This window comes from Amblyomma mixtum, chromosome 4 (genome assembly GCF_055824585.1).
Source record: "Amblyomma mixtum isolate Tamu chromosome 4, ASM5582458v1, whole genome shotgun sequence".
NCBI lineage: Eukaryota > Metazoa > Arthropoda > Arachnida > Ixodida > Ixodidae > Amblyomma > Amblyomma mixtum.
The window spans coordinates 4,939,773-4,966,255 of record NC_143015.1 but is presented as its reverse complement, the minus strand read 5'-3'; the positions used below and the strand labels follow the sequence as shown (position 1 = coordinate 4,966,255).

General features: G+C 49.4%; 1 protein-coding gene across 1 annotated transcript in view; it reads left to right on the top strand.

The window, feature by feature from the left end:
* LOC149345529 (beta-hexosaminidase subunit alpha-like) overlaps positions 1-26,483 on the top strand; it is a 161,726-nt gene that overhangs the window by 90,997 nt on the left and 44,246 nt on the right. Inside the window, exon 9 of the mRNA XM_089586106.1 lies at positions 2,803-2,974. Within this exon, the coding sequence (XP_089442232.1) occupies positions 2,803-2,974 (172 nt within the window). The remainder of the gene's footprint in view (positions 1-2,802; positions 2,975-26,483) is intronic.

Below are 26,483 nucleotides of genomic sequence, written 5' to 3'. Positions count from 1 at the left end.
AGTTCTACTGGTAAGTTGTGAGGGGAAAGTAGGAACTGTGATAAAGTTTCGTCCTTACAAAATAGGGGCCGATTACGTCGCAGTGGTTCAGCCTTCTGAATCTATGGGGTTCAGAGAAAATGCAGGTGGCAAACCGGTTGTTAGAGAGCATATAAAAGAATTCTCGCCCGGAAACCAGGCGGCGCACATGAAGGGGTTCCAGGTCTTCGGCTGATATCCCGGATATCAACAAAGAACTGCAGGACAAAAAACCAAAAAGCACAGAGCAAGCAAGTGAAAATGATAATAAGGGAGTAATTACTCATTGACGTCCACCCGAGCGCAGCCATACGGCCACAAAGGAAAGCTATACAGCTTTCACAGAAACTTCGTAGTTATAAAGAAAAATTCGTCCTGGTCCGGGGTTCGAACCCGGGACCACCGCCACACCGGAGCAGTCGCTCTACCAATTGAGCTAACCGGGACGGCAAGCTTATGGTAGGGCGAGAGCGAATTGATCTATAACTCGAAGTGGGAACAGTGTTGACCAAATATTTTTAGGGGAATCCCCCAAGGTGGAGTAGATTTGTAATAAGGGAGTAATTACTCATTGACGTCCACCCGAGCGCAGCCATACGGCCACAAAGGAAAGCTATACAGCTTTCACAGAAACTTCGTAGTTAAAGAAAAATTCGTCCTGGTCCGGGGTTCGGACCCGGGACCACCGCCACACCGGAGCAGTCGCTCTACCAATTGAGCTAACCGGGACGGCAAGCTTATGGTAGGGCGAGAGCGAATTGATCTATAACTCGAAGTGGGAACAGTGTTGACCAAATATTTTTAGGGGAATCCCCCAAGGTGGAGTAGATTTGTAATAAGGGAGTAATTACTCATTGACGTCCACCCGAGCGCAGCCATACGGCCACAGAGGAAAACTATACAGCTTTCACAGAAACTTCGTATTTAAAGAAAAATTCGTCCTGGTCCGGGGTTCGAACCCGGGACCACCGCCACACCGGAGCAGTCGCTCTACCAATTGAGCTAACCGGGAGGGCAAGCTACGAAGTTTCTGTGAAAGCTGTATAGCTTTCCTTTGTGGCCGTATGGCTGCGCTCGGGTGGACGTCAATGAGTAATTACTCCCTTATTACAAATCTACTCCACCTTGGGGGATTCCCCTAAAAATATTTGGTCAAGTGAAAATGATGTGTTAAGACTAAAGGCTCCACTCTTGAAATGACTCAGAAGAGCAATGTTCCGGGCTAGTTGGTAATGCATTTGAAGGAATAAACAGCGCGACGAAACACGGACACACGAAGAAATGACACACACACGAGCGCTGACTCACAACTGAAAGTTTATTCGGGTGGAAAGACCCTTAAATAGAAAACATGAGGGGGTGGGTAACAGGGCTGCTCAGCGATTACCGGCAGTCAGTGTGGTCGCGTCACAGGATGACACAAAAACACAACAGGCAACAAAAGAAAGTTATAAGCGATAAAAAGACGGTGTAAAGGGCCGCGTAACAGTGGTCAGGTAGGTAACATTAACAAAAACTATGAAAAAGTAGCCAAAAGGGCGGGGAAAGGTAAAAAATATGAAGGACACAGATGAGAGAGTGTTCAATTTTTCAGGAGGACACAGGGGCGCAATAAAAGACACGGCCATAGAAGTAGACAGGGACGAGCGCTTACTATCAACAGGCTTTATTCGACGTAGACCGTTAGTATACCTTCGCTTTACCCAAGCACCACTGTGCGAATTACAAGCACGTGGGTACCAGAGAACACCAAAAGAAATCCAAAGGTACGCGATTACAGAAATCTATCTAAGAAAACCATTTCAGATCACTCAGATCGATTACATTTCTGTAATCGAAACAGAAACAGAATGGTGTCGTCTACACTAGTAACCCGAGGAATTATCGTGCTCGTTTTATATTTTTCGAAATATGCCGTGGGCGTGAACTCTTCCGAGCTATGCCTTTGAATAGTGGAGCTTCTTCGAGATCCTTTGATGCGTTCTGTCCGCGATTGTCTGCCATTTCCTTGCTTTGAATTATTCGCAGCGAACATTCACAAGCGAGTGTAATAGGCGATGTTCGTTCAGCGGTTGCGAGTGAGAAAGGAATTTTTATGAGAAGAAAAGGAGGACAGGTCGGCCGGTGGTAACATGGGCCTGGCCTGCTACTCCGCACTGGCTGCGATCTTCATAAAGCGAGCAGCACAGCTGTAGATGGAAACAACCACAGATGCTTAGTTGCCTGCGACTTATGACGGCACCTCTGTTGAGTCGGTGCTATTTTGACGTGACTCTTGAACAATGCAGTGGAGTCGAACGCCGGCAGTCCCCGGGAACATGCACATAAAGGAAGAAGCCTCGCAGCCATGACTGCTATGACGGAGGGATGACAGATATCGCTTTGATATTTATGTTTTTCTTCCTGGGTCTGCTAAAGCGCTTATTTGTATGATTAAAAGCGCAGCGTGCAGGAATGGAATAGTCAACGCTTTTTGGTGCCTTGTGGTGTCCTTCCGTGTTCGTATTTTGTGCCCTGCGGTGAAGTGAAGCAAGAGCGCTATATGAAAATAACCGTCATTATTCTTCAAGCTATCCAGTCTGTGCTTGGTGTATGAGCCGGTATTGTGCATATGATGTAATAGCAGGAGTCTAGAGGATCGCTCCTTGGGGTTTTTCTGCGGCGCTTTTGCTCCCCATGCACCCTGACAGGCAGAAAATCGTTTATTAAATTGCAGAGTCGCGCAATTCGTTCAACTCGCTTGTACAAACCCCCCACAAGATCGGCAGCATAGCTTGGTTGCAGATTGCCCCGGATACGGTGGTCCACGTATGGAAGCAGCCGCAGCAGCTGGAGCTGGCCTCGGTGACGGCTGCCGGACACCGGGCTCTGCTCTCCGCCTGCTGGTACCTGGACCATATATCGTACGGCAGCGACTGGAAGAAGTACTACATCTGCGACCCGCACAACTTCCCTGGTAAGCACATTCATCGCAAGCTGAAATTCTTCGGCCCGAATTAACTCGTGCATGGCCAGTTAGCATGACCATAATAAATCATTAAATGCCGAAGTATTACAACACCGCACATTGAAAAAGTTTTGGTCAGGCACACGAATTGTGTCTTACTCGCATTATTGGACGAACTGCATTTTGCTATTTATTTCGCAAAGTAAAGCGAAAGTCACAGCAGCGTGATTTCCACGAAAAATGACTTGTGATCCATCACACGAGTTTGGTTCCAACTACCTACATTTTCAGAAAGGGTAATAGTTTGATCAGGTGGCGTAATAGAGTGGATCATGTTTGCAGCGCAGAACTACGCGCGCACCGACTGCCTTGGTAGGATTGTGAGCCCCTTCTCGAATGCTTACTCCTGAAGAGTGGCGATCTGGCTTGTCGGTACGTACCCATAACGGAGCAATTCAAGACAGGACTGCAGAAGGAAGTGCGACACACACAGCGCGGGACTCACAACTGACCTTTATTCAAGGTGAATTGTGAAGGAAAACCTAGGGCAGGACAAGAAGGAAAACGTCTCGCAGAGGCCACGCATCACATAAGAAGGACAGGCAAGAAAGATGCAGTGCGTACCGAATGCGCGTGTTGCGGGTGACCGAAATGAGAAAAAAAGATTACAACAAGACGGACTCATGATTACAAAAAGAATGTATGCCGAAAAACCTACTCTGTTTTGATTGACCAGACATTCATATTTGGTACACCTCGATAAGCTCACGCTTAAGCTGGACACAATGCTTGTACGGCACGAAAAATTTCAAAGGGGGGAGGGGGGGGGGGGGGGTACAGTCTTTCACGCGACACAGCGGATCTCTAGATGCCAGGACGGGGAGCTAGAAAGCCAAAATTTGGGCTCGAGAAGGCGCTTGTTACGTTACACACCTATCCTGCTACCCAATGCAGAATTTGGTGCATGACTAGCAAATCTGGCACCCAACCACGCACACAAAACACTTGTGTCAATGCTATATGTTACATTCCGAAAAAGTCAATGCATTGCTAAGGGTACAATATGTTGCGGCCTTTTGTGGATCGTGACATATACGCGGTCGGACGTCGTGTAGCAGCTGCAAGACGTCCTGCAAGACCCTGCAAGCCGGTCGTCGAAGGAACAAAGAATATCGACAGGGTGAAGTCTTGGGGTTCGACATGTTCGAAAAGAAAAGGAACCGCTACATGGGACTGAACTTAGGGCAGCTTAATAGACAGTTCGATAAGAAACTAGCAACTGAAGGTTTTTACTGAAGGTTTTACGGTGCAACATCAGTGCGCCTGTGCGTAGCCCACCGTTTACAGTGACCAGAAAGGATGACCGCACATGGATGAAGGGAAATGATATGACTGTCGAATGTCACAACACCGGATTAATAGCAGTTATTAAAGTATAGCCCAATTTTCCGCGATCCGCTGACGACATTGCCTCGCTAAGTAACTCAACGCATGAGCTGCAAAGAATGATCAATGACTTAAGCAGAGAATAACAGTGGATCTAAAAATTAATATGCAGAAAACCAAAGCAATGGTCAACAGTCTCGGAATAGAACCGAAGCTTACAATTTGTAGCATGGAGTTGTAAATGTATGGGAATATATCTGCATAGGGTAGATGGTAACCGCAGATCTGAATAACGAGAGTCAAATAAGTAGAAGAATAAGGCCGATATGCAGCGCATTTGGCAGTAAGGCAGGTTCTCTAAATCAATTAATAGTAATTTACCAATATTCCTCGGACCCTGATGGAAGAAGTTCGTTCGTTCTTGCACTCTTTTTTGCATTTACTGATTATTTTGATGTACTGATAACTTCTTTTTTCCCTTCGCTCCTTCTGCTCCACTGAATTCTTGCCATTAGGTTAGATTAGATTGCCTTAGATTGTTAGTTGCACAGGTGACTTGTCTTTTCTTCATTTTCTTGCTTGCACTACGATTTAATTTGTGTGACTCCTGCTAGGGCCAAAACACTGGTCTGCATGATTGCGAAATGAAAGATAATAAAAATACTTCGAGAGAAAAGTATATGACAGCTGCATCTTACCGATCTAAATGAGGTGGGCGACAACGCAGCGGGCTCTGCAAAGAAAAATTCTAGATGTAATGTTAAGACAGACAAAGAGGGCATGGTGGGTCAGGGAACAAACAGGGGTTAACGGTCGCATCTTTTTCAGAATCAAGAGGAAGATTTTGGTTTGGTCTGATAACTGATGGTCGTACACTGTAATGGTCTGGATTCAAAGAGAAAGCAAGCGTAGCAGAGAGCGGTGATGAGCGGGGGCAATGATGGATTTTTCAGGAATATGGTGCAGCAGCTGGCAGAGGACCGTTTTAATTTTACAGTTATCGGAGAGGCCTCTCTCTGCAGTCAGGCATACGATGATTACGATCTTGGTTGATAAATTGTTTCGAGTTGAAGCCCTCTCAGAGAACGAGGTAAAGAGAGTCCGTGTGCCAGCAGCGATTCCCTTGAGAGCCTTGCGGATGAGAGCTGGGACCGTGCTTTTCTTTTGTACGCACAGAGTGATTCAACACCGTCACGGTCGCTGCAGTTTCCCTCTGAGTAGGCGAAGCCCAGACGGCTATTTATGGAGTTTGACGAGGGTGCACGGCTTCAACCGTGCCGCGTGTTAGAGTTCGGTTTTTGTTGAATAGCTACGAGTTGCGATAAGACGAGCCATCAGGTTGGTTACGCCACTGAGGGGAGCAATAATTATGCAAGGCCCGTCGTAGTCTGCCTGTAGTGTAAGGAAGAAGGGCGCGTTGCCTGAGCGGTATCCAAAAGCAGACCGTATCGCCCGGAGCGTCGGTAACGTGCAAACGGCGCCCATCGTAGCGTGCCTAAGAGCACTCTTGCGAAGATATTGTCTCGAATCTTTCTAGTGTTTCATTGTTCATTCCTTAAAGCTTCCAGCAGGCCGCTTTATCACTTTGTGATGCAAGGAGCGACCAGATTTATGTCGACTGATCGCATCTATGTGGAGTCGCTTCTACGTTTTTGCAGAACGTTCTAGTAACTTTGCACACTTTATGTCGACAGTTTGCTATCGGCTTTAAATTCAGCACGGCCCAGAGCGGCTGGCATTTGATTCGACGGCCACCGAGCACGCTTGTTGCTACGCCGCCGCCGACTTATTCAGTCCTTAGCGGTCACAAATCCGCCCAAGTAATACAACTTTATTTAGAAGCCATTTTCGCCGCCTTCCTGCTCTCCGCACTGCAGTCACCGCTACGTTACCATGTATTGTCCGCAGGCGGCCGATATGCCGTGCTTCGCAGGTAAGGCAGGGGCTCCCGCGATGCGATGTAGGGGTCCCCACTGGTGAAAAAAAAGGGAAGATGGTTTCAGGGGTGTAGCGCAGTGGCCGTGTGTACAAGAGATAGAAAGGGCTTTAGCGCGCCGTCTCATGGGTCGCAGCGTAGAAAGTGTCGGTGATAAAAGGTAGGATGGGTGCCCGTTTTGGACGTATAGAGGCCATATGCATCGATAGTATGTTGGTCAAATTTTTGTTCGCGTGCTCAACCAAGCCTTTCATTGTAGAAGGTAAGACCTGTATGGGCGTAAAGTTGTGCCCAGACGCAGGAGCGCCTCCTCGACATCCGCAGTGAACTCAAGGCCTCAGCCACTCGCAGTGGTCCATGGCGTAGGATATCGTTGAGGATTAGAAACAGGAACACTGGGCCAGCAGCAGCCAATGGGAGGGCTGCTCTTTCGCAGCAGCGAGTGCACAGACGACGACCAAGCGACGGCCATCTGAAGACTTCGGTAACTGATCACCAGATCTATGTCGACGTTCTCGAAAGGAGCACGGGGAGGTGTCACAGGATGCAGTAGACCGGCTGGAGCAGCGGCATGCCGCGTTTGTGGCTTTGACACTGCATACAAATGGTTACGTACCGTTCTGTCGTCGAAAGAATTTTCAGTCAACAAAACCGTACTTGCGGCCGGCGGAGTGTTCGAACCGATCCCAGATGACCACACTTGATTCCGTCGTGCAGGACGCGCAAACCAGACGGCAGAAAGCTTTGTCGAACCACGAGTAGGAAATGAGCGCCCACGGAGCAAAGCTAGCTCTTCCAGAGGAGACCACCAGGTACACAAAAAGACTGGCGGGGCCTTAGCTTTGGTTAAGCGTGGTAGGTTGCAAAAGCAAAAGCGCAGCGCCTCCAACTGAAGGAACGCAGTGCGCCGCGTCTACAGGTCACGCGTGGCTACTGGCCGCCGCTGCGCGACGACTCAAAGTGTCTTCGGTAATTATTGTATATTTTGTTTTTGATGTTGTTGCGACTGAGAGAAAGAAGACATAATATACAGCTGGTATGACGTCACAACGGCAGTAGCGCCACAGGCGCGCGGCGCGGCAAACACACACCGTAACTGCAGTCGGGCTATCTGAAGGAACGAGTTGGTCGCCCATATTTCAGGTCACTGTTGCCAAAACTATACCCGGTGACAATTTGCATTCGCTAAAGCTTGTGATTCGCTCTTCACAACCGCCGCAATCACTGATCCAACCCTGCGGACTCGCTGGGCCTAGTGGTCGCTGAAGGAAAGAGAGCCGTCGTCGACTGAAACTGATTTGGCAAGCGCTTATCGCTGGTGAGTGTTCAGGTGTGCACATGTGAAATATAGCCGTTCGTTTCGCTCATTTAGAAGCGCGAGCATATTCACACCGCCGCCTCATCACCGTGCTCTCGCTCAGCCGCCGACAAGGCTCACCGTCCGCCGACCGGATTCGTCGGTGTCGTTGGCCTGAAAGACATGTCCCTCTGCAATCATATTATAGTATACTAGATAGTTCACTATAATCACATGCTGTTGTTAAGTGTGATATTACTGTCCTTGTCGGACTAGTGTGACCGCCGCCGTCGTCGTCGCTGTACACTAAAAACGAGCTGAGGCTTTCGAATGCGTTTGGAAAGTGTCGTGTAGCACCGCAGGAGTCCGTCGATTCCGAATGTCACTCCAATTTTCGAATGACATTCGACTCAGATGTCATTTGAACATTTCCGTGTGGGAACGTGGTAGCATTATACCAGCAAAAGCGCCTTGGGTACTTCTGGGCCCGAATACGCCAGCGGAAAGGACCCCGACTGGCAAGACCGACCGGCTCCTTAGACGCCCATGTATCTTTTGGTTGACAGTTTGACTCCTGACCTATGCCTGACGCAAGTTTCAACTTAGCAATTCCGTTCTTGATTAGCCGCACATTCGAACGCAATCAGTAGGGTACTACTGCGATAATTTGGCAGCCCACAGTCTTTGCGCAAAAAAAGGCCTCATCGGGCCTCATAGTGCGTCGCTTTCGGTGGGTATATATAAGGCAAGCCAAGTACAGCGCTTGTGGTAGGATTTCCAGTTTGCCGCGTCACTGTAGTCTTGGTATGGTGTGTGTAGGTATCTGCCGTTCCCATTCAGTCACGTGACCTTATAATTTCAGATTCCTGTTAATTGATGATAAATACTCGTGTACAAGTTGTTCTCCAGATGTAGCATTAACCCGTCTTATTCCATGGAGCCGCCCTGTAGACGTTTTTTTAAGCCCGAGTAAATATATGTTTAATGTATTAAATGTATATTTTTAGTCTATTTATAATGTATATTTTTAGTATATATTTAATGCATTATAAATATGCTAAGCGGGCAAAAATGTATTTTTCACGTATTTTTAACAACGTTCAAAATATTATTCCTAGTATACTTAAAAAGCATTCGTATTGCAGTTTAAGCATAGGGACAAAAAAATGCGAAATAAATATGAAATTAATACAATACGTTTGAAATACATTTTTAGCAAATCCTCTTTTTCGCTAAGGGTACTGTGAAGCATTTCAAGACGTACCCCGTAATCATTTACTTCAAAAGCTTCCATCACTGGGAGTTCTCATCAACTTCACTCGCTGGATCGGAAATTTCCTTTCAGGAAGCAAACACATGACTTAGACAGATGCCAGCCGCTCCCCTCTTTACATTGTATTATGAGGCGCACCTCAGGCCGCCCGACTGTTCACACTACTCCTTTACAACATAAAATATGAACTGAGGCTTTCTGCACTTGGCTGCCTCTTATACAGGGCGACCAACGATTCATCTTTGCTTCAGTAGAATCTTGACGCACTCGCCTCTTGGTGTGATAACTCCCTGCTCGCCATAGAGATTAAAAAGAAATGCAAGTAAATTTCGCTCACCAGAAAATGCACTGTGAGTCAGCATCAATATAGTATTGGCTCATTTTTATTGACCCTGCATTATCCTACAGATATCTTGGCCGCCACCTGACACCATCGCTATAAAAGTACTTTCGTTTGGGTTAGCTGAACATTTATTTACTTTTTATTTAATTACGAAATACTGCAGGCCATTTTCGCCCAAGCAGGAGGGACAATAAAAGAATGCATCCACAATAAATAACATCATGAGAAAAGATAATGTTAAGAATAGAGCAAAACCAAGCAACACAATAAAATACACCAGGCACTGCTAAAAAAAGCATGAAACTTCCAGAGAGAAAAGAACAGGCGTTCAATCTCAGCCACGTAGTTTGTAGATTCGAAAACATTAGGAGGTTTTGAATTCCACTCAGCCACCGTGCGGGGAAAAAACTGTTTTAAAAGATTCTGTACAAGCGAAAATAGGTGTCAGAGAATATTTATGACTCTGTCTTGTAGTCCTTGTCTAGAGGGGCCTCACTTGCATTGGGAGATCAATTTTCAATTTTCCAATAAAACAGTCGCGTTGGAATGAAAGCCTGCTAATCTTTCTTCTTATGTCTAGTGTGGGGATGTTGTTAAGCTTCATCAATGAGGTCGGCGAATCCTGCATCTTATGTTTCGGGAAAATAAATGTGACACCTTTCCTCTGAATATTTTCAAGTCGCTGTATATCTTTTTGAAGTTGAGCATTTCACACAAGAGCCGCGTATTCCAGTTTAGAACGTATGAATGTTTTATATAAGAAGTTCAGTGCTTGCTGGGCAACTTTTTAATCTCCTCTGAAGAAACCAGAGCTTATGCAGAGCAAAGCTAGAAAAATGAGCAATAAGATCAGACAACCAAATTTGTTGCTAAGCGTGACACCTCAGTATTTGTGTTTACAAACTACTAAAACAGGAGTGTCGTGTTGAAAATATATAAAAGACTGGGGCTTTTCTTTCTCGTTACTCGTAAAAGCACTGTTTTCTGACCGTTTAGCACCATTCCCCAATACGAACAAACCTGCTCGCAAGAGTTTTTTGAAAGGCAATATGACGGTCCTCTGATATTTCTTTTAAAATAATGCCGTCATCCTCAAACAACCCAATAGTGACATCCTACCGCACAATATCAACTAAATCATTTACATAAATAAGAAACAAAAGTAGCCCCAGCACACTGCCATGAGGAACACCAGATGCTACTGGAAGCACTCCTCATGCATATTTTTTTTTATTTCTGCGAACTGCTTCCTGCTTTTTAGATCACAACTTATCCAACAGATAATGAATGGAGGTAGGGCCAATAATTCCAGCTTGCATGTGGCAGCTTCTCGAAGGCGTTGCTAAAATCCAGGAATAACATGTCAATCTGACCGGATGTGTCAAGTGCTTGGGCAATCTCATATACTGTCAGGAGAAGCTGTGTCGTCGTAGACTTACCTTCAGGAAAGCCATGTTGGCAAGAAGACAGAAAGTTTGTTTCAGTGAAAAATTCCGCTATGAAGTTTGCAACAACATGCTCCATAAACTTACAACATGAACTAGTGCGGGAATCTGGAAACATGTACTAGTGCTGGAACCCCGGACTAGGACGAATTTTTCTTTGACTGCGAAGTTTCTGAGAAAGCTGTATAGCTTTCCTTTGTAGCCGTATGGCTACGCTCAGGTGGACGTCAATGAGTAATTACTCCCTTATAACATGCACTAGTAATTGACACTGGATGGTAGTTCGCATGTAGCCGAAGTCCCTTGCCATCCTCCAGTCGTTCGGTATAGCACCAAATTGGAGCGATACCGTAAAGAGCTTAGTTAAGAAGGGCGCAATATATTCAGCATAACGACTTAAAATTACATTTGGCACATTGTCTGGCCCAGCGGATTCCTAAATATTGCCACACTGCTGGCACTCTGCCGGCGCCACTTGGTGGCCGAACCTTGGCTCCCAGCGCGTGGCTGAGCGTCGTCTTCGTTCTGCTTGAGCTCGGCGGTTCGGCGGGCTTCGTCCTAGGAAACGCTGTGCTTCCCGCTTTTCGGCTGTGTTTGTCGGTGACATTTGGTGGAGCCGTGCTGGGTACCATCCCATGTACGCTGACCCCAACGACAGCCGTGACGCTTCTCCCCGACCCGCGGACGCCACACCCGTCCACAAAACGAGCCGTCGCCTGCGAGGCCTTGAACCCGAGTTTAAACCACTGACAAGGCATGTGAGAGCTATGACGTCCACCACTGGCAGCCAGACAGGTCAGTCCTACGGCAGTGCCCCGCCGTGCGTTTTTCTCGCACCTCGGCCGCCACCATCCTTCCACGGCGACCGGTTCGAGGATGTAGAAGACTGGTTAGCCAATTTTGACCGTGTGGACGCATTCAACGAGTGGGACGATGAGCGGAAGCTGCTGAATGTATATTTCGCACTGCTCGACTCGGCGAAAACGTGGTTTGAGAACCACGAGGCGTCGTTATCCAACTGGGCAGCTTTTCGCCGTGAGTTGCTCGCCACATTCAGCTCGAGCCAACGGAAGGAAAACGCTGAAATTGCCCTTCGCTCCAGGTCACAGCAGTCCAACGAGAGCGTGTGCATGTTTATAGAGGACATGACGCGCCTCTTCAATCGGGCCGATCCTACCATGCCAGAAGCTACAAAGGTGCGGCACCTTATGCGTGGGGTGAAGGAGAAGCTGTTTGCTGGCCTCATGCGCGACCCTCCGTTACCCGTCGCCGCCTTCGCCAAGGAAGCTACGAGCATGGAACGTTCGTTGCTGGAACGGAGCGCCCAATACGGCCGTCAGGCAAATGTAGCGGCCACTCAATACTTCGCGCCCTTGCCAGGCCCCGGGGATGAGGCGCTGCGAGAGCTTGTACGGAGCATTGTCCGCGAAGAACTGCGACACCTCCGCATGGATGCTCCGTCGGCAAGCATACCTTCTACAGGGGACGTCATCCGTGACGAAATCCAGCGAGCGGTTCAGCCACCACCATCACCGCTACCGGAGCCACACGTCATGTCCTACAGCGACGCCCTGCGCCGACCTGCCCCCATGCCGCAAGAGTTTCGCCCCGTTGCCGGACCTCGACCATCCCACCGTTACCTGCGCCCTCCTATCAGCAAAGCGCACGTGTGGCGCACGCCCAACGATCGCCCGCTCTGCTACCACTGCGGGGAGCCTGGCAATATTCTGCTGCATTGCCCGTACCGGCGTATGGGTTTGAGAGGATTTCCGCCCGACGCGCCTCGGCCTCGCTATGGTGAAAGACCGCAGGACATCGACGAGTACCTCGCCGCTCACGTGCTGCCCCCGGCCTCGCAGCAGCACCAATCGCGATCGCCGTCCCCGAGGCGCTTTACTTCGCCCAGTCGGCCCTCAACCTCTGGTCAGTTCAGACGCACGTCCCCTCGCCGGGAAAACTGAAGACGGCGTCCTCCGGGGGTAGGGACGCCGCCACTGCACAGAGTCAACAGCCTCCACCCGACTATTCGACGCGACTGCCCGGGGGATGGCGACCCTATCCGACGACCTCTCCGACGACCTCACCGACGTGCTGCGAACGATTAGCTTCATCTGAAATTTTTGTAACCGCCGACAATTATCAACTGACCGCACTCGTCGATACCGGCGCTGATTTATCTGTGAGGAGCAGTCAACTCGCCACGACTCTCCGTAAGGTTCTGACGCCTTGGTGTGGACCCGTGATTCGCACCGCCAGTGGCCACCTAGTGACGCTGATCGGCGCCTGCACCTGCCGCATCCAGATCCGAGGTCTTACTTTCACTGGCTCCTTTGCCGTCTTACGTGACTGTTCTAAAGACCTCATTCTAGGCATGGATTTTCTTCAAGAGTATGGTGCGGTCATCGACCTTCGGGAACTCATGGTATTTTTTTCCGCCCAGCGAGCCGTTCACACCCACAGCGAGCCCTGCAGAGTAATGTTGCGCCTATGTGACGACCATGTAACGATCCCACCGCGAGCCAGCAAGTTCGTCACAGTCGAGTGTAATGGCAGCACCGGCACCCAATTGGCATCGCTGAAGCGAACATGTCGCTGCTACTTGCTCGGCATGATTGTGTAGCTCGAGGCCTAGTAGACCTTACCAACGGTCGCACCTACATCTTAGTTACGAACTTTACCCGTGAACCGCAACATCTCACGAAAACAGAGGTCGCCGCTTATTGTGACGAGCTCGGAGAGTATACCAGGCAGTGCTCCTTGTTCACGACGTCAGACCACGACGAGGCGACAGCTACAGCCATCCCGACCGACGTCAACCCGCACCTCTTGGCCAGTCAGAAACGCTGCGTAGAAAACCTCACCTATTCCTTCCGCGATTGTTTTGCGTCAACTTCCAAGGTGCGACAGACGCCGCTTACAAAGCACCGAATTATCGTTGCTGCCGACCAAAAACCAATATGTCAGCGCCCTTATCGGGTATCTTCAAAAGAACGTGACGCCATCCGTCGCCAAGTTACACAAATGCTCCACGACGACGTCATACAACCGTCGACGAGCCCCTGGGCGTCACCTGTTGTCCTCGTCACGAAGAAAGATGGCACCCTCAGGTTCTGCGTGGATTGCAGGCGCCTCAATAACGTCACGAAAAAGGATGTGTACCCTATGCCACGCATTGATGACTCTAGACCGCCTGCGCCATGCCACCTATTTTTCGTCTCTTGACCTCCGCAGTGGGTATTGGCAAAGAGAGGTCGACGAATGCGACCGAGTGAAGACCGCCTTTATTACCCCGGACGGTTTATACGAGTTTAAGGTGCTCCCTTTTGGCTTGTGCTCGGCCCCTGCCACATTCCAACGAATGATGGACACCGTTCTATCTGGACTGAAGTGGCAGTCGTGCCTCGTATATCTCGACGATGTCGTGATCTTCACCGACACGTTCGATGAGCACCTGAAACGTTTGCGTGCTGTTTTCGAGGCCATACGTTCCGCTGGTCTCTCTCTCAAGCCAGAGAAATGTCACTTCGCTTTTCATCAGCTGAAGTTTCTCGGTCACATTGTCAGCGCTCGAGGCGTTAGTCCAGACCCCGAAAAGACGGCCGCAGTAGCTGCCTTCCCCAAGCCCACAGACAAACGGAGCCTGCGTCGTTTCTTGGGCCTCTGCGCGTACTACCGCCGGTTCGTTCATAATTTCTCCAAGCTAGCTGAGCTTCTGACCCGCCTGAGGAAAGACGCTGAACCCTTCTTATGGGTGCAGGACCAGGAAAGAGCCTTCACGGAACTCATGTCCCGTCTCCAATGTACGCCTGGGCTTGGCCACTTCGACGAGGAAGCCGACACGGAACTACATACTGTAGCGTACTTGCTGACGAAGGGGCTTTATTAGCAGGCACGAAAGGGAAGGCCAGGCAAGCTGGGGCAACAAAAGCGACAGATTCCACACGGCGCGAGCACTACTTCGTATGCGCCACCTGGCATTATTCCCCCCATATGAAGAAACAAAAAAAGAGCGCGGTCGCTGTCGACGTAAGGGTGAAACAAACAATAAACAAAAAAAACATGCAAAGTGTCGCAACTGAAGCGCGCGAAAACATCAGCACGGTTGCGTTACCGTGTATAGTACGGCTTAAGCCGCAAAACATGCACAATGTCAGAGTCGGGCTGTCGGCGTCGTGGTTGCGCAGCACCGTCCGGAACCACTTCATAGTCAACCTCACTCACACGCTGTACCACTCTGTACGGGCCAAAATAGCGGCAGAGCAGTTTCTCACACAAGCCTTGGCGACGAACAAGAGTCCACACCCAGACTTGGTCACCAGGTTTGTAGTCAACCTGTCGGTGGCGAAGGTTGTAACGGCGCGCATCCGAGCTCTGCTGTTGCCCGATATTCACGCGGGCCTCTGGGTCTCTGTGGGTATTATCGGCGCTTTATTGCGGACTTTCCACGATTGTTGAGCCGTTGACGCGCCTCACCAGGAATACCACCTCCTTTGTCTGGACCACTGAGCAACAGACCGCTTTCTCTACTCTCCGCCAGCGCCTTCAAACACCTCCCGTTCTTGCGCACTTCGACAAAGATGCCGATACCGAGGTCCACACCGACGCCAGTAACATCGGTCTTGGCGCTGTCCTTGTTCAACATCAAGAGGGCCTTGAGAGGGTTATCGCCTATGCTAGCAGTACTCTGTCCCGCGCCGAGAGCAATTACTCCACGTCTGAAAAAGAATGTCTTGCGGTCGTGTGGACCACCATGAAGTTTCGCCCTTATCTATACGGCCGCCCATTCAAAGTGGTCACCGATCACCACTGCCTATGCTGGCTGGCAAATTTGCGAGACCCATCTGGACGCCTGGCACGCTGGAGCTTACGGATCCAGGAATTTGACATTGCTATTGTCTACAAGTCCGGCCGCAGACACGAAGACGCCGACACACTGTCGCGTGCACCAGTTGATCCTGCCGACGCAGCGCCCGATGACGACAGCGGCTTCCTTGGTACTCTCACCGCCTCCGACCTACTGACTCGGCAGAGGTCGGACTCGGACCTTCGCCCTCTCATTGACGCCCTTCAAGGTAGTGATACGGCTATACCTCGCCACTTCTCTCGACGTCTTGGCTCCTTCTGTTTGCGGCAAGGTCTCTTGTACAAGAAGAACTCGAGAGGCAACGATGCGTCTGGCCTCTTCACGCACGATGGTGCGAATCAGTTCGCGCAGATCCTCAGGGTGGCTCCCGGAGGTAGCAAACGATGCGGTGACAGCAGCAGCATGCACGGGCCGGTCGTAGGTCGCAGAACGTTGTTGCAGCACCTTTTCCGTCGTTGTGGCCTCTGTAAGGAATGCAGCAACGGTCGATGGTGGGCTGCGCACGAGGCCTTCGAAAAGCTGCTCTTTGACGCCACGCATCAAATGCCGGAGTTTCTTTTCTTCCGGCATGGCCGGGTCAGCTCTTCTGAAGAGGCGCGTCATGTCCTCGACGTACAGTCTTTGTCAAAAGTAACCAGGCTGCATGGTTTGCCTGTAGCTTGTATAGTGGAGCCCTTGTGGCTTTCCTAAAGATCAAAACGTGTTGGAAGGTAAGAGGACCCCCAGTCCTTACCCCTAACGACCATTTCAGCTTCAGGAAAGCTGTAAAGGTTCCACTGTACGAGCTGGAAGCAAACCATGCAGCCTGGTTACTTTTGACAAAGACTGTACATCTGAACGCTTTCGTTCGGCAGCTGGATGCGGGATTGTAGCGCACGCTCAGCTCGTTCGCGACGATCAGCGCTTGTGTAGGCCTCCAGCAGCCGACGACGGAACTCATGCCACGAGATTAAAACGTCCTCTCGGTTCTCAAACCAGGTGCGAGCACCATCCTCGAGGCTGAAGTGAACATTCCGGAGTTTGGCTGCGTCGTCCCATTGGTTAAACGCAGCTACGCGTTCAAAGTGAAGGAGCCAGTCCTCCACATCCTCAAAAAGTTCCCCACGAAACGTCTTGGGAATCCGCGGAGTCTGCAAGGTGTAGTGGGATGGCGCGGCAGCAGCGGTTTGCAGAGGAGGAGGAGCGTCTGTCGCCATGGCGCCGCTCTCTAATGGTCCAACCTCCGATGGCAGTCCCTGGATCCTCCGGCTGAAGCGATGTACCGGGGTGTCAAGCGGTACAGGGCTGGCTCGACGGCTGCCTGGAGGGGTCTCTTACATGAGCTCACGGGTAGCCGGCACACTCCACCAGACTGTAGCGTACTTGCTGACGAAGGGGGCTTTATTAGCAGGCACGAAATGGAAGGCCAGGCAAGCTGGGGCAACAAAAGCGACAGATTCCACACGGCGCGAGCTCTACTTCGTATGCGCCACCTGGCAATACTAGGTGGCAATACTGATGCCAGTAATGTTGGTCTCGGTGCGGTCCTTGTTCAATGGCAGAATGGTCTAGAACGCGTGATTGCTTACGCCAGTCGCACTTTGTCCCGTTCTAAAGTCAACTATTCCACCACTGAGAAGGAATGTCAGGCTGTGCTGTGGGCCATTACGAAATTTCGTCCGTACCTGTATGGCCGCCCATTTAGGGTTGTGAGCGATCATCATTCACTGTGTTGGCTGGCGAATCTGAAAGATCCCTCGGGGCGGCTTGCTCGATGGAGCCTTCGGCTACAAGAATTTGATGTCACCATCGTGTACAAGTCCGGCCAGAAACACAGCGATGCTGACTGTCTATCCCGCGCTCCTATTCCCTGCCCCACGGGCGAGTCCGACGATGATTCCGCTTTTCTCGATGCTGTCACCGCGTCCACCCTTGCCCGCCAACAGAGGGTCGACGCCGAACTGCTTCCTCTCATCGAGTATCTCGAAGGAGCCGCTCCATCTCCTCCTCGAATCTTCAAGTGCGGGCTGTCATCGTTTTGCTTGCGCGATGGTGTCCTCTATGAAAACAATTACGGCCCAACGGACACTGCCTATCTGCTTGCCGTACCTACAGCGCTTCGTGACGAAGTTCTGCGTGCGTGCCACGACGACCTTCCTTCGGACCACCTCGGGTTTTCCCGCACGTTGGCGCGCATACGTCACAAGTACTACTGGCCCAGGCTCGCTACGGTTGTCCACCGCTGCGTCCGAACCTGTCGTGAGTGCCAGCGCCGGAAGACGCCGCCGACTAAACCAGCCGGGCTCCTGCAGCCGATCGATCCCGCGCGCCTCCCATTTCAACAGGCCGGCATGGACTTACTCGGCCCATTTCCGGCGTCTTCCATGGGTAACCGGTATATTGCTGTTGCCACTGACTATCTTAGCCGCTACTGTGAGACCAAGGCCCTTCCCCGTGGTGCCGCAGCCGAAGTTGCGCATTTCGTCATTCACAACATTGTGCTTCGTCACGGAGCCCCTACAGTCGTATATACTGACACTGGCACCGCGTTCACGTGGGCACTTACGAGCGAGGTACTTCGACTCAGTGGCACCAGCCATCGAAGGACTACAGCTTATCATCCGCAAACGAACGGACTGACTAAGAGGCTTAAAAAGACAATTGCCGACATAATTTCGATGTATGTAGAGATAACCATGGGAACTGAGACCGGATACCGCCTTACAGCACGTTCGCTTACAACACTGCTCTACACGAAACGACACGCTTCACTCCGTTCCATTTGGTGCACGGTCGCGAAGCCTTGACCATGCTGGACGCCATGCTTCTTCCGGATCCTGCTCCCTCTTCTTTCGTAGCGAACCAATTTGCTCGTGACGCCGAAGCCGCTCGCCATGTTGCTCGACAGCGAATCCGGCACCAACAGCAACGCGACGTCGAGCGTTACAACCTCCGCCGCAGGGAAGTGATTTAGACACCCGGTGAGCAAGTCTGGGTGTGGAGCCCGATCCGCTTGCGCGGGCGCTCTGAGAAGCTTCTTCGCCGTTACTTTGGTCCCTACCAGGTGTTAGGCCGCCTAAGCGCGGTGACCTACGTGGTGCTCCCTCAAGGAACTGTCCGGTCCTCACAACAACCGACGTCCGAAGTAGTCCACGTGGCGCGCCTGAAGCCTTATTACTTCCGTTAGCCCCTTTTCACGCAGACACTCGCGCCGTTCACTTTCCGCCCTCCCCTTTATTATTTTGTTTCCGCCCATGCGGCATCGGGTCGATGCCTCTTGAAAGAGGGGGGAGGGGGGGGGGGGCAATGCCACACTGCTGGCACTCTGCCGGCGCCACCTGGTGGTCGAACCTTGGCTCCCAGCGCGTGGCTGAGCGTCGTCTTCGTTCTGCTCGAGCGCGGCGGTTCAGCGGGCTTCGTCCTAGGAAATGCTGTGCTTCCCGCTTTTCGGCTTTGTTTGTCGGTGACAATATTCAATTTAAGCAGTGTATCTACAATAGCCTCATTAGTTATCGTCAGACCATCAAGGTGATTTCAACATGATAGCAGACATGTGAAAATACTTATTAAACAATTCGCAATTTCTTTTGGATCTGTGATGGTCTCTCCATTTATTTTTAACTTCACGCCTTCATCCCTAGATTCCCGCAGATGGCGCCAGAACTTTTGGGGTAAGATTTAATAAATTCTGGTAAAACAGTAGTGTAGCAATTTCAATCGGTCAATCAATAAAGTTGACTAACGTGGAAAATTGGGCGTGTTGGTACATGTCTTGAACAAATAAATGGCAGCGCAAGGAGACGGGGACAAGCCAGCGCTGTCCTTGTTGTCTCGACTTGTCCTCGTCTCCTTGCGCTGCCATTTATTTGTTCAATCAATAAAGCTTTATTTTAATATCGTCATGTTGCGTGGACACACTCAAAAAGCCAAAAAAGGGCTTGACGGGGAATGTGCCTCCATGTGCAGGGTATATTATAGGTGGTTACATTAGTGGGGTGATCAACAAATAAACAATAAAAACATCATGCGGTATCTGTGTGCAGCAGCAAAGGTTATTAATTGCATAGGACCACTATACAGGCTTACTAATAGACAGAACAACAAAACATCGTAAAAAAAGCAAATGCATCATTCAAATTCGTTAAGGTGGTAATTTACCAATACATGAGTTATATATACTATTAAGCACTTGGGAAACAGAACTCGAAGCATTTGGCAACCATAATTAGTGCGGAGGCGAGCTATGTACCAATAATCATTAGCTCGTGTAGTGTAGGGCTTGTCTTTTGGGGGCTAAGGAGCTATAATGTCGAAAAATGGTGTCTTGTTTTTTCGGCGGGTTCAATAACGAGGAATTAGTAACATGATGTAAAGTTCATTTACAGGTGTTATTATTATGAGGCAAAAAGCCTAGACGTGTGGGCATCGTAAGCTACGCTGGCAGTAATGGGAAGAACTTTTATTTGCAGAATTTTCAATTTTATTATGTCTGAGATCGTTGTCGTGGCCCATACCAAATGACAGTATTTCAGATTGTAATGAAACAATGAAATATATAATAACACCTTAAGCTTCTGACGCGCTGCGGTAGCTGAGTGGTTACAGCGCTTGACTGCTGGCCCGAAAGACGCGGGTTCGATCCCGGCCGCGGCAGCCGAATTTCGTTGGAGGCGATATTCTAGAGGCCCGTGTACTGTGTGTCAGTGCACGTTAAAGAATCCCAGGTGGTCGAAATTTCCGGAGCCTTTCACTACGGCGTCCCTCATAGCCTGAGTCGCCTTGGGAAGTTAAACCCCAATAAATCAAATCAGTCAACCTAAAGCTTCTGAGGCAGTTAGAAGCGTATCCTGGAGATGATTCCTACTACTATAGAAAGTTTGTCAACAAGATGATTAATATGATTATTCCAGAGCATGTTCTCATGAAATATAATACCCAGATTATTTATTGAAGACACAATTTCTAATGTGTCGGAACCGAGTGTTAGAATGGGACTAAAATCATGGGATTTGTTTTTAGAGCAGAGTATAATAGCCTTCGTTTTTGTCGCATTAATTTTCATAGATGAAGATGTGCTTCAGTTGAGTAGTCGATCAAGCCCTTTCTTGTAGTTCAGGTACTGTGGATTCAGTAAAAAAAATGCTCGCGTCCTCTGCATAAATAATACATGTAGCAGACTTGTATATGTTAATTATATCATTGATGTACAGGTTAAATAGTAAAGGTCCCAGCATGCTGCCTTGTGGGACGGCTGTGCAAACAGGTTTGCCTACAAGTGGTGGGCCTTTTACGACGCAAGTTGCTCTTACCAACTGACCATTTTCTTTTGCCACCTGCCACGGTGGGCAGTTTGCTTAGTATGACGCCGCAAGATCACCTGGTCTAGGCGGCCCACCTGCCTCCCTGGAGACCACCTGCCACAGCCATACTCGTGATTTTTCGCTCACAACGTCGACGCCGATAAAGCCGACGCCGGATTTTCTGGAGAGCGGCATCTTTAACCCTCTCGCGTTAAATTACCTTGTCGTCAACTTGCTCAATGATGACGCGGTGCTCTGGGACTACACACGGTAGGGGCCCTAAAGGATGGAGCATGGGCACCGTTGTTGATTTGGAGAGGACAGTGGTCGAAGGAAGTTTTCTGATGGCCAAATGATGAGCGAAGCTGGTTGAGCAGGGCAAAAAGCCTCGAGCGGTGAGCCGTGTCGAGGTCCCCGGAGAGGTGGAAAATGTCCGAGGAGATCGGGTGGTTCGGAGTAGCGCTACCTGGAATGAGGGCAGAATGGGAAGTCACATCATCGTCTGAGGAAGAGACCAGTTCAAAGGTTTGAAACTGGCCTAGGCGCTCTCCACAGATCAAGGAAAGCGCAGCGCATGAAGTGTTCCGGAGAATAATTTTTGTAGCACCGTGTATACGTGGTCTGTTCTGAAAGTAGTAGGCCTCATTTTTTTAAACAAAATTTATTCAAGAGAATAGTACAAACTATTATAATTTTTCAAGGTAGCACCCTTCCGCACCTATTCACTGCTGCTAATGAGTTTTACAATTTTCGTACGCCTCCAGGAACGCCTGGACCGGAATGCTGTTTAGCTCCCTCGTCACGGCCTGTTGAACCACCTCTACCGATCCGTGATGTTTCCCCTCGAGCGTCGATTTTATTCTCGGGAATAGAAAAAAGTCTGGCAGGGCCAAGTCGAGGCTGTAGGGGGGCTGAGACAGCGTTGCCGCCCTGTGCGGGACAAAAAATCGGGGTCCTCATTCAGATTACAAAGAAGATCCTACCGGTTGGCCTTTTCCTCCTCTGACAACACTCCCGGCACCAACTTCGCGCACGCTTTCCTCATGGGTAAGTTTTCTGTCACGATCCCAAAAACTTGGGTTTTAGGAATGCTCAAGTCATCAGCAATCATTCTGATAGATCACTGTTAAGTAAATGTTTCCCTCGCTACACAGTTTCGTTGGTCTTGCTGGTCGAAGGGCGTCTGAAGCGGTCGTCTTCCTCCACTCTTTCCTTACCTTCTCGGAGAAGCTTGTGCCTATCAAAAACACCCGATCTACCCATGGAAGCGTCACCGTAGGCCTCCTTAATCATGTTGTGAGTCTCTTTGCCCGTTTTACCAAGATTTACTCAAAATTTGATCGCGTATCGCTGATGCAGTAAACGCTCGACGATTCTGCGTGACGAGACGTTTCGACAGGGGTTCACAGTACAAGCGACCTCCTCTTTTTAACGGCCGAGAGCCGACTGCCGATTTTCCACAGCATTCCCAATATCCCCCTTCAACGATCCTGCACGCGCAGACCACCTCTCGTCCGCCCGTTCGCCCAGGAAAAAAGCAGTCCTACTACTTTCAGAACAGACCATGTATGTCGATGACGGCGAAGGGAAAAGAAACGTGTTAGCGAGAGGCAAAGAAAGGGGACGGCGAGAAGTGAACGGTGGCGTCATGAACTGAGGCGGCGCACGCAAAGACGAGCAGAGTACTATCGGTGTGGAGTGCCAGCTTCCTCGGTGTCAGTCTTCACATTAAGACCAAACGTAGAATCGTCGAAGGGCGCACCGTACAAAAAAGAGAAGAGGACGTGAGCGCGGGAACAGTCAATGACGGCACCACGGCGAGATATAAAATCGCGCCCAAAAATGACATCATGGGAGCTTGCACGGACCACTATAAATTCAGCAACGCATAAAACGACCTCAATTAAGACTTGCGCTGCGCAAGCGGTAGAGGTATGAACGGGCTCGGCGCTGTGGAGACAAGTCCAGAAGACGAGGTGGTAACTTTTCGGAACGAAAGGCAGAAGTTTTCGTTGATGACAGAAAAGGCGGCGCCAGGGTGCGCAAGCGCTAATATTCTGACACCGTCAACGAGCACGCCGAAAGCAGAGAAAGGCCAGGACTTAATTAGTATGAAGAGTTCGCAGTTCTTGCACCTGGAACTGCTGCTGCTAGTTCGTCGAATCTGCAGAGGCGACAAGGAGCGACTGCGCGTGGCCTGGAGATGTTTCTGGGGGAGATATTGAAGGCCGGCGAAAGATGCGGTACGAATGGGAATAGTCCGGCTGAGGGGGCACAGGCGAAGGCAGAGTACGGCGTCAGAGGGGCGCCACGTGGCCTGGAAGACCACAGGCGCAGTAAATGGGCCGGTTGTTGTCAGCTGTGCGCGGAGCGTTGTCAGGAAGCAACAGGCACAGATACCGCTGTCGAGACGCATGCCTACGGCAGCGATGGTAGTGCGACGCCTTCGGCATACCGGAGAGGCACAGCTACGGGAGGGCCTCATCTCAAGGGCTGTATCGGAAGAAGACCGGCAAGGGGAGCGATGGGAGCAGCCAGCTGGCAAAGACCAGGATCGGCATAGTCATGTGCCGGATCTCAGGAAGGGGGCGTGCCTGACAGGAGCGAAAGCTGCCGGATGAACTCATCCCGCACGATGTCTTGAGCGAACAAGTCATTCCTGACGTGCGGGACAGAGATTGACTCTGCAGGCGTGGGAGGGCAACAAGCGCAAAGGCGTTCCTTGCGCAGCTCGTCGAAGCATTGGCACGGGGTACAGGCCAAGGCGACGATGGCTGAACTTTTTGCCGACAACGCCATTTTTCTCATTCCACTCTTTTACCTTCACCCCTGGCATGCAAACTGGGCTAGACATCAATAAAAGCTTAACTACTGAGCGCGCAACAAAGTGCCTTCTTTTCATCGACGCGTAACTAACGGCCTTATCTTCACCTTACGCGTAATTGTTTTAAACAACCAACTGACTGTCTTCTGAGACAACAGTAAACAGTCTTTATACGTTCTTAGACAACTTTGGAGAGGGCTAACTTTTACTTTTGAACTAACGGATAATGGCGTGCTTGCAGTTTCCAGATTTACATTACAGTTTTTAGATAGGCAGATTTGCTGCGCTTATTCCCCTCGTGCGCAAAAGGGTCTCTTGCCGTTTATTTCTGCCCAGTCAAAGCTTCTGAAAAGGAGCATCGCAAACATCTGCTTCGACTCCTCGCTCCGGAAGTTGTGCGTTCATGTGGTGCAACCTAACTTTAATAATCAATAATCAAAGGTCGGCTGTGAAAAGAGACTTGGCCAGCGTTTCGTGAAGTGCACGACTAAGGTCGTCTGCGAAATTCCGCTGTCTTGCGGAAAATCCTATATTGGACAGACTGGACGTTGTGTGAATGACCGACTCGTGGAATATGCAAAAGATATTAAAAATAATTAGGGTGAGAGACTTCTCGAACGCCGTTGGGTTTGCACCAATTGTATACCGCGGTTCCGCGATGTGAGGATTCACAGTCGAGACAGACAGAGCGTGAAGCTCTGGAAGCCGTTTACATTAAATAGGTGGGTTCGAGCTTTTTCAGTGACACTTCAGTTTATGTCTATGAGGCTGAGTGGCAATTTCTTTCACGCCTATTTTGATAACATTGGTGCAGGTTTTCGTGTGGCCTTCAAGACGTGCGCTTCAACAGGGCGCTTCAATGCCACCTGATTAAACAGTTGTAGTCAGCGCCCGTATTGTACTGTTCCGTGTATGGGTTCGTTGCGCCAATGTCTCTGTAATATTTTTGAAAACCAACTAGCTCAGAAGTTAGCTCTGTTAAAGTTTCTTGAAAATTCCAGTTTCTGGAATAAAAATGCACGCACTCCTCTTTTTAATCAAGCTAATGTTGTCAGTTGAAAAGAAAAATCTGCGAGGCGTATCAAATTCACAAGGAGAGCGACACATGTGTGAACACTCCTTCGGTCCTTATCCATGTCTGCGAACTGCGTATCTAGATTGCCATCAGCAACGCGTTCTGTTTCGGTTGGGGACGCGCATGCGCTCGTGGTTGTGGATTGAGTGTGTATTATCCATGCCTTTTGCAGGGAACTTTCAGTTGTTAGTAAGCGCTCGTCCGTGCGGTTTTGTCTTGATCATCCTCATCATCAGCCTGACTACGCCCACTGCTGTGCAATGACCTCGCCCATGTCTTTCATCCGTATTGCGCTCTACCATCTGCAATGATGTACAAACTAGCTCAGCTGTACGTTTCACTGCAAAAGGCTTCTACAAGTTCACGTTCTATTTCGTTACGACTTTCATTCACACTTGACATTCCGATATGTGAGACTCACAGCTGACACGATTCTTCACCCATCAGGCTTGGCAGTGATCCAGAAGATGGGATCCTTTCATTTATTTCATTTCATTTCATTTTATTACCTTAAAGACCCCTCGCGGGGTATTGCATAAGGTGTGGGATGAGCAGAAAAGGTACAAAACAATGCAATTTGTTATCATGAACAAAAAATGTTGTTTAGATTGCTAGCAAATGATATCACATGACAAAGTGCCAGCAGAATGAACGGTGATACCAACATTAACTATGAAAAGGTCAGTGATGCTTAAGCTAGATGGCGTAATTCTTGTTGGAGAAGAGATCACATTAGTAAATCCATTCGATTCAATTATGCTGAAACATGTTAATGATGCTGGGCTCTTCTCATTCATATTAATATTGAAATCTCCACCCATAATTAAGCTGTATTGGTTTAAAGAGCAGAATTCTAGAAGATGGTTTAGATTTTGGCAAAAGAGATCATAGTTTCCACTGGGAGGCCGGTAGACTGCAGATATTATGTATTTGTTATGACGTAATGTTAGTATTTCATAGTTTTTTGTCGAGGCTGAAAGTTCTGCAATGAGTTCACATTTATAAGAAGATTTTACATAAATGGCCACGCCTCCTCCTCGTGACAGCCTGTTTAAGTAGAAAAATCACGTTAGCAACGTTAGCAACATGTGCATTTCATGTTAGGTCATTAGGTCATGTGACGCCAAAGTATTCGAAAGATGATACAGATTCTACCGACTCGTTAGCGATTTGGTATTGGAAGGCATTACTTTTTTTGCGACGGGTAATGGAAAGAAGCTTGCATTTGCTATGGTTGAGGGTCATGAGCCAACCTGCGCACCACTGTTCAATTTGGTTAAGGTTCTGCTGGAGGGCTTCTTGATCAGTTATGTTTGTTACTTGGCGGTAAACTACGCAGTCGTCAGCGAACATTCGAATTTGGCAGGATACATACTGCGGGAGATCGTTAATATATATTAAAAACAATAGGGGTGCAAGAATGGAGTCTTGTGGGACGCCGGATGTTACAGGGAGAGGGTTGGAAGACTGGTTATTCACAATGACTGACTGAAAGCGATTTGTTAAGAAAGCCTTGATGCAGTTAAGCACGTTAGGATGTAGGTGTAGAATTTGTATTAATCGTTGATGTTGAACTTTATCAAATGCTTTAGCATGATCTAGAAAGATGGCGTCAACTTGAAGGTTAGCGTCCAGGTCAGCATGTAAGTCGTTGAGGTACATGGCTAGTTGTGTTTCGCATGAATATCCCTTGCGGAAACCGTGCTGGGATGGATGGAAGAAATTAGCGTCTAAGAAGCCTATTACCTGAGAGTAAATGACATGTTCCATGATCTTGCAGGGGACGCTAGTTAGAG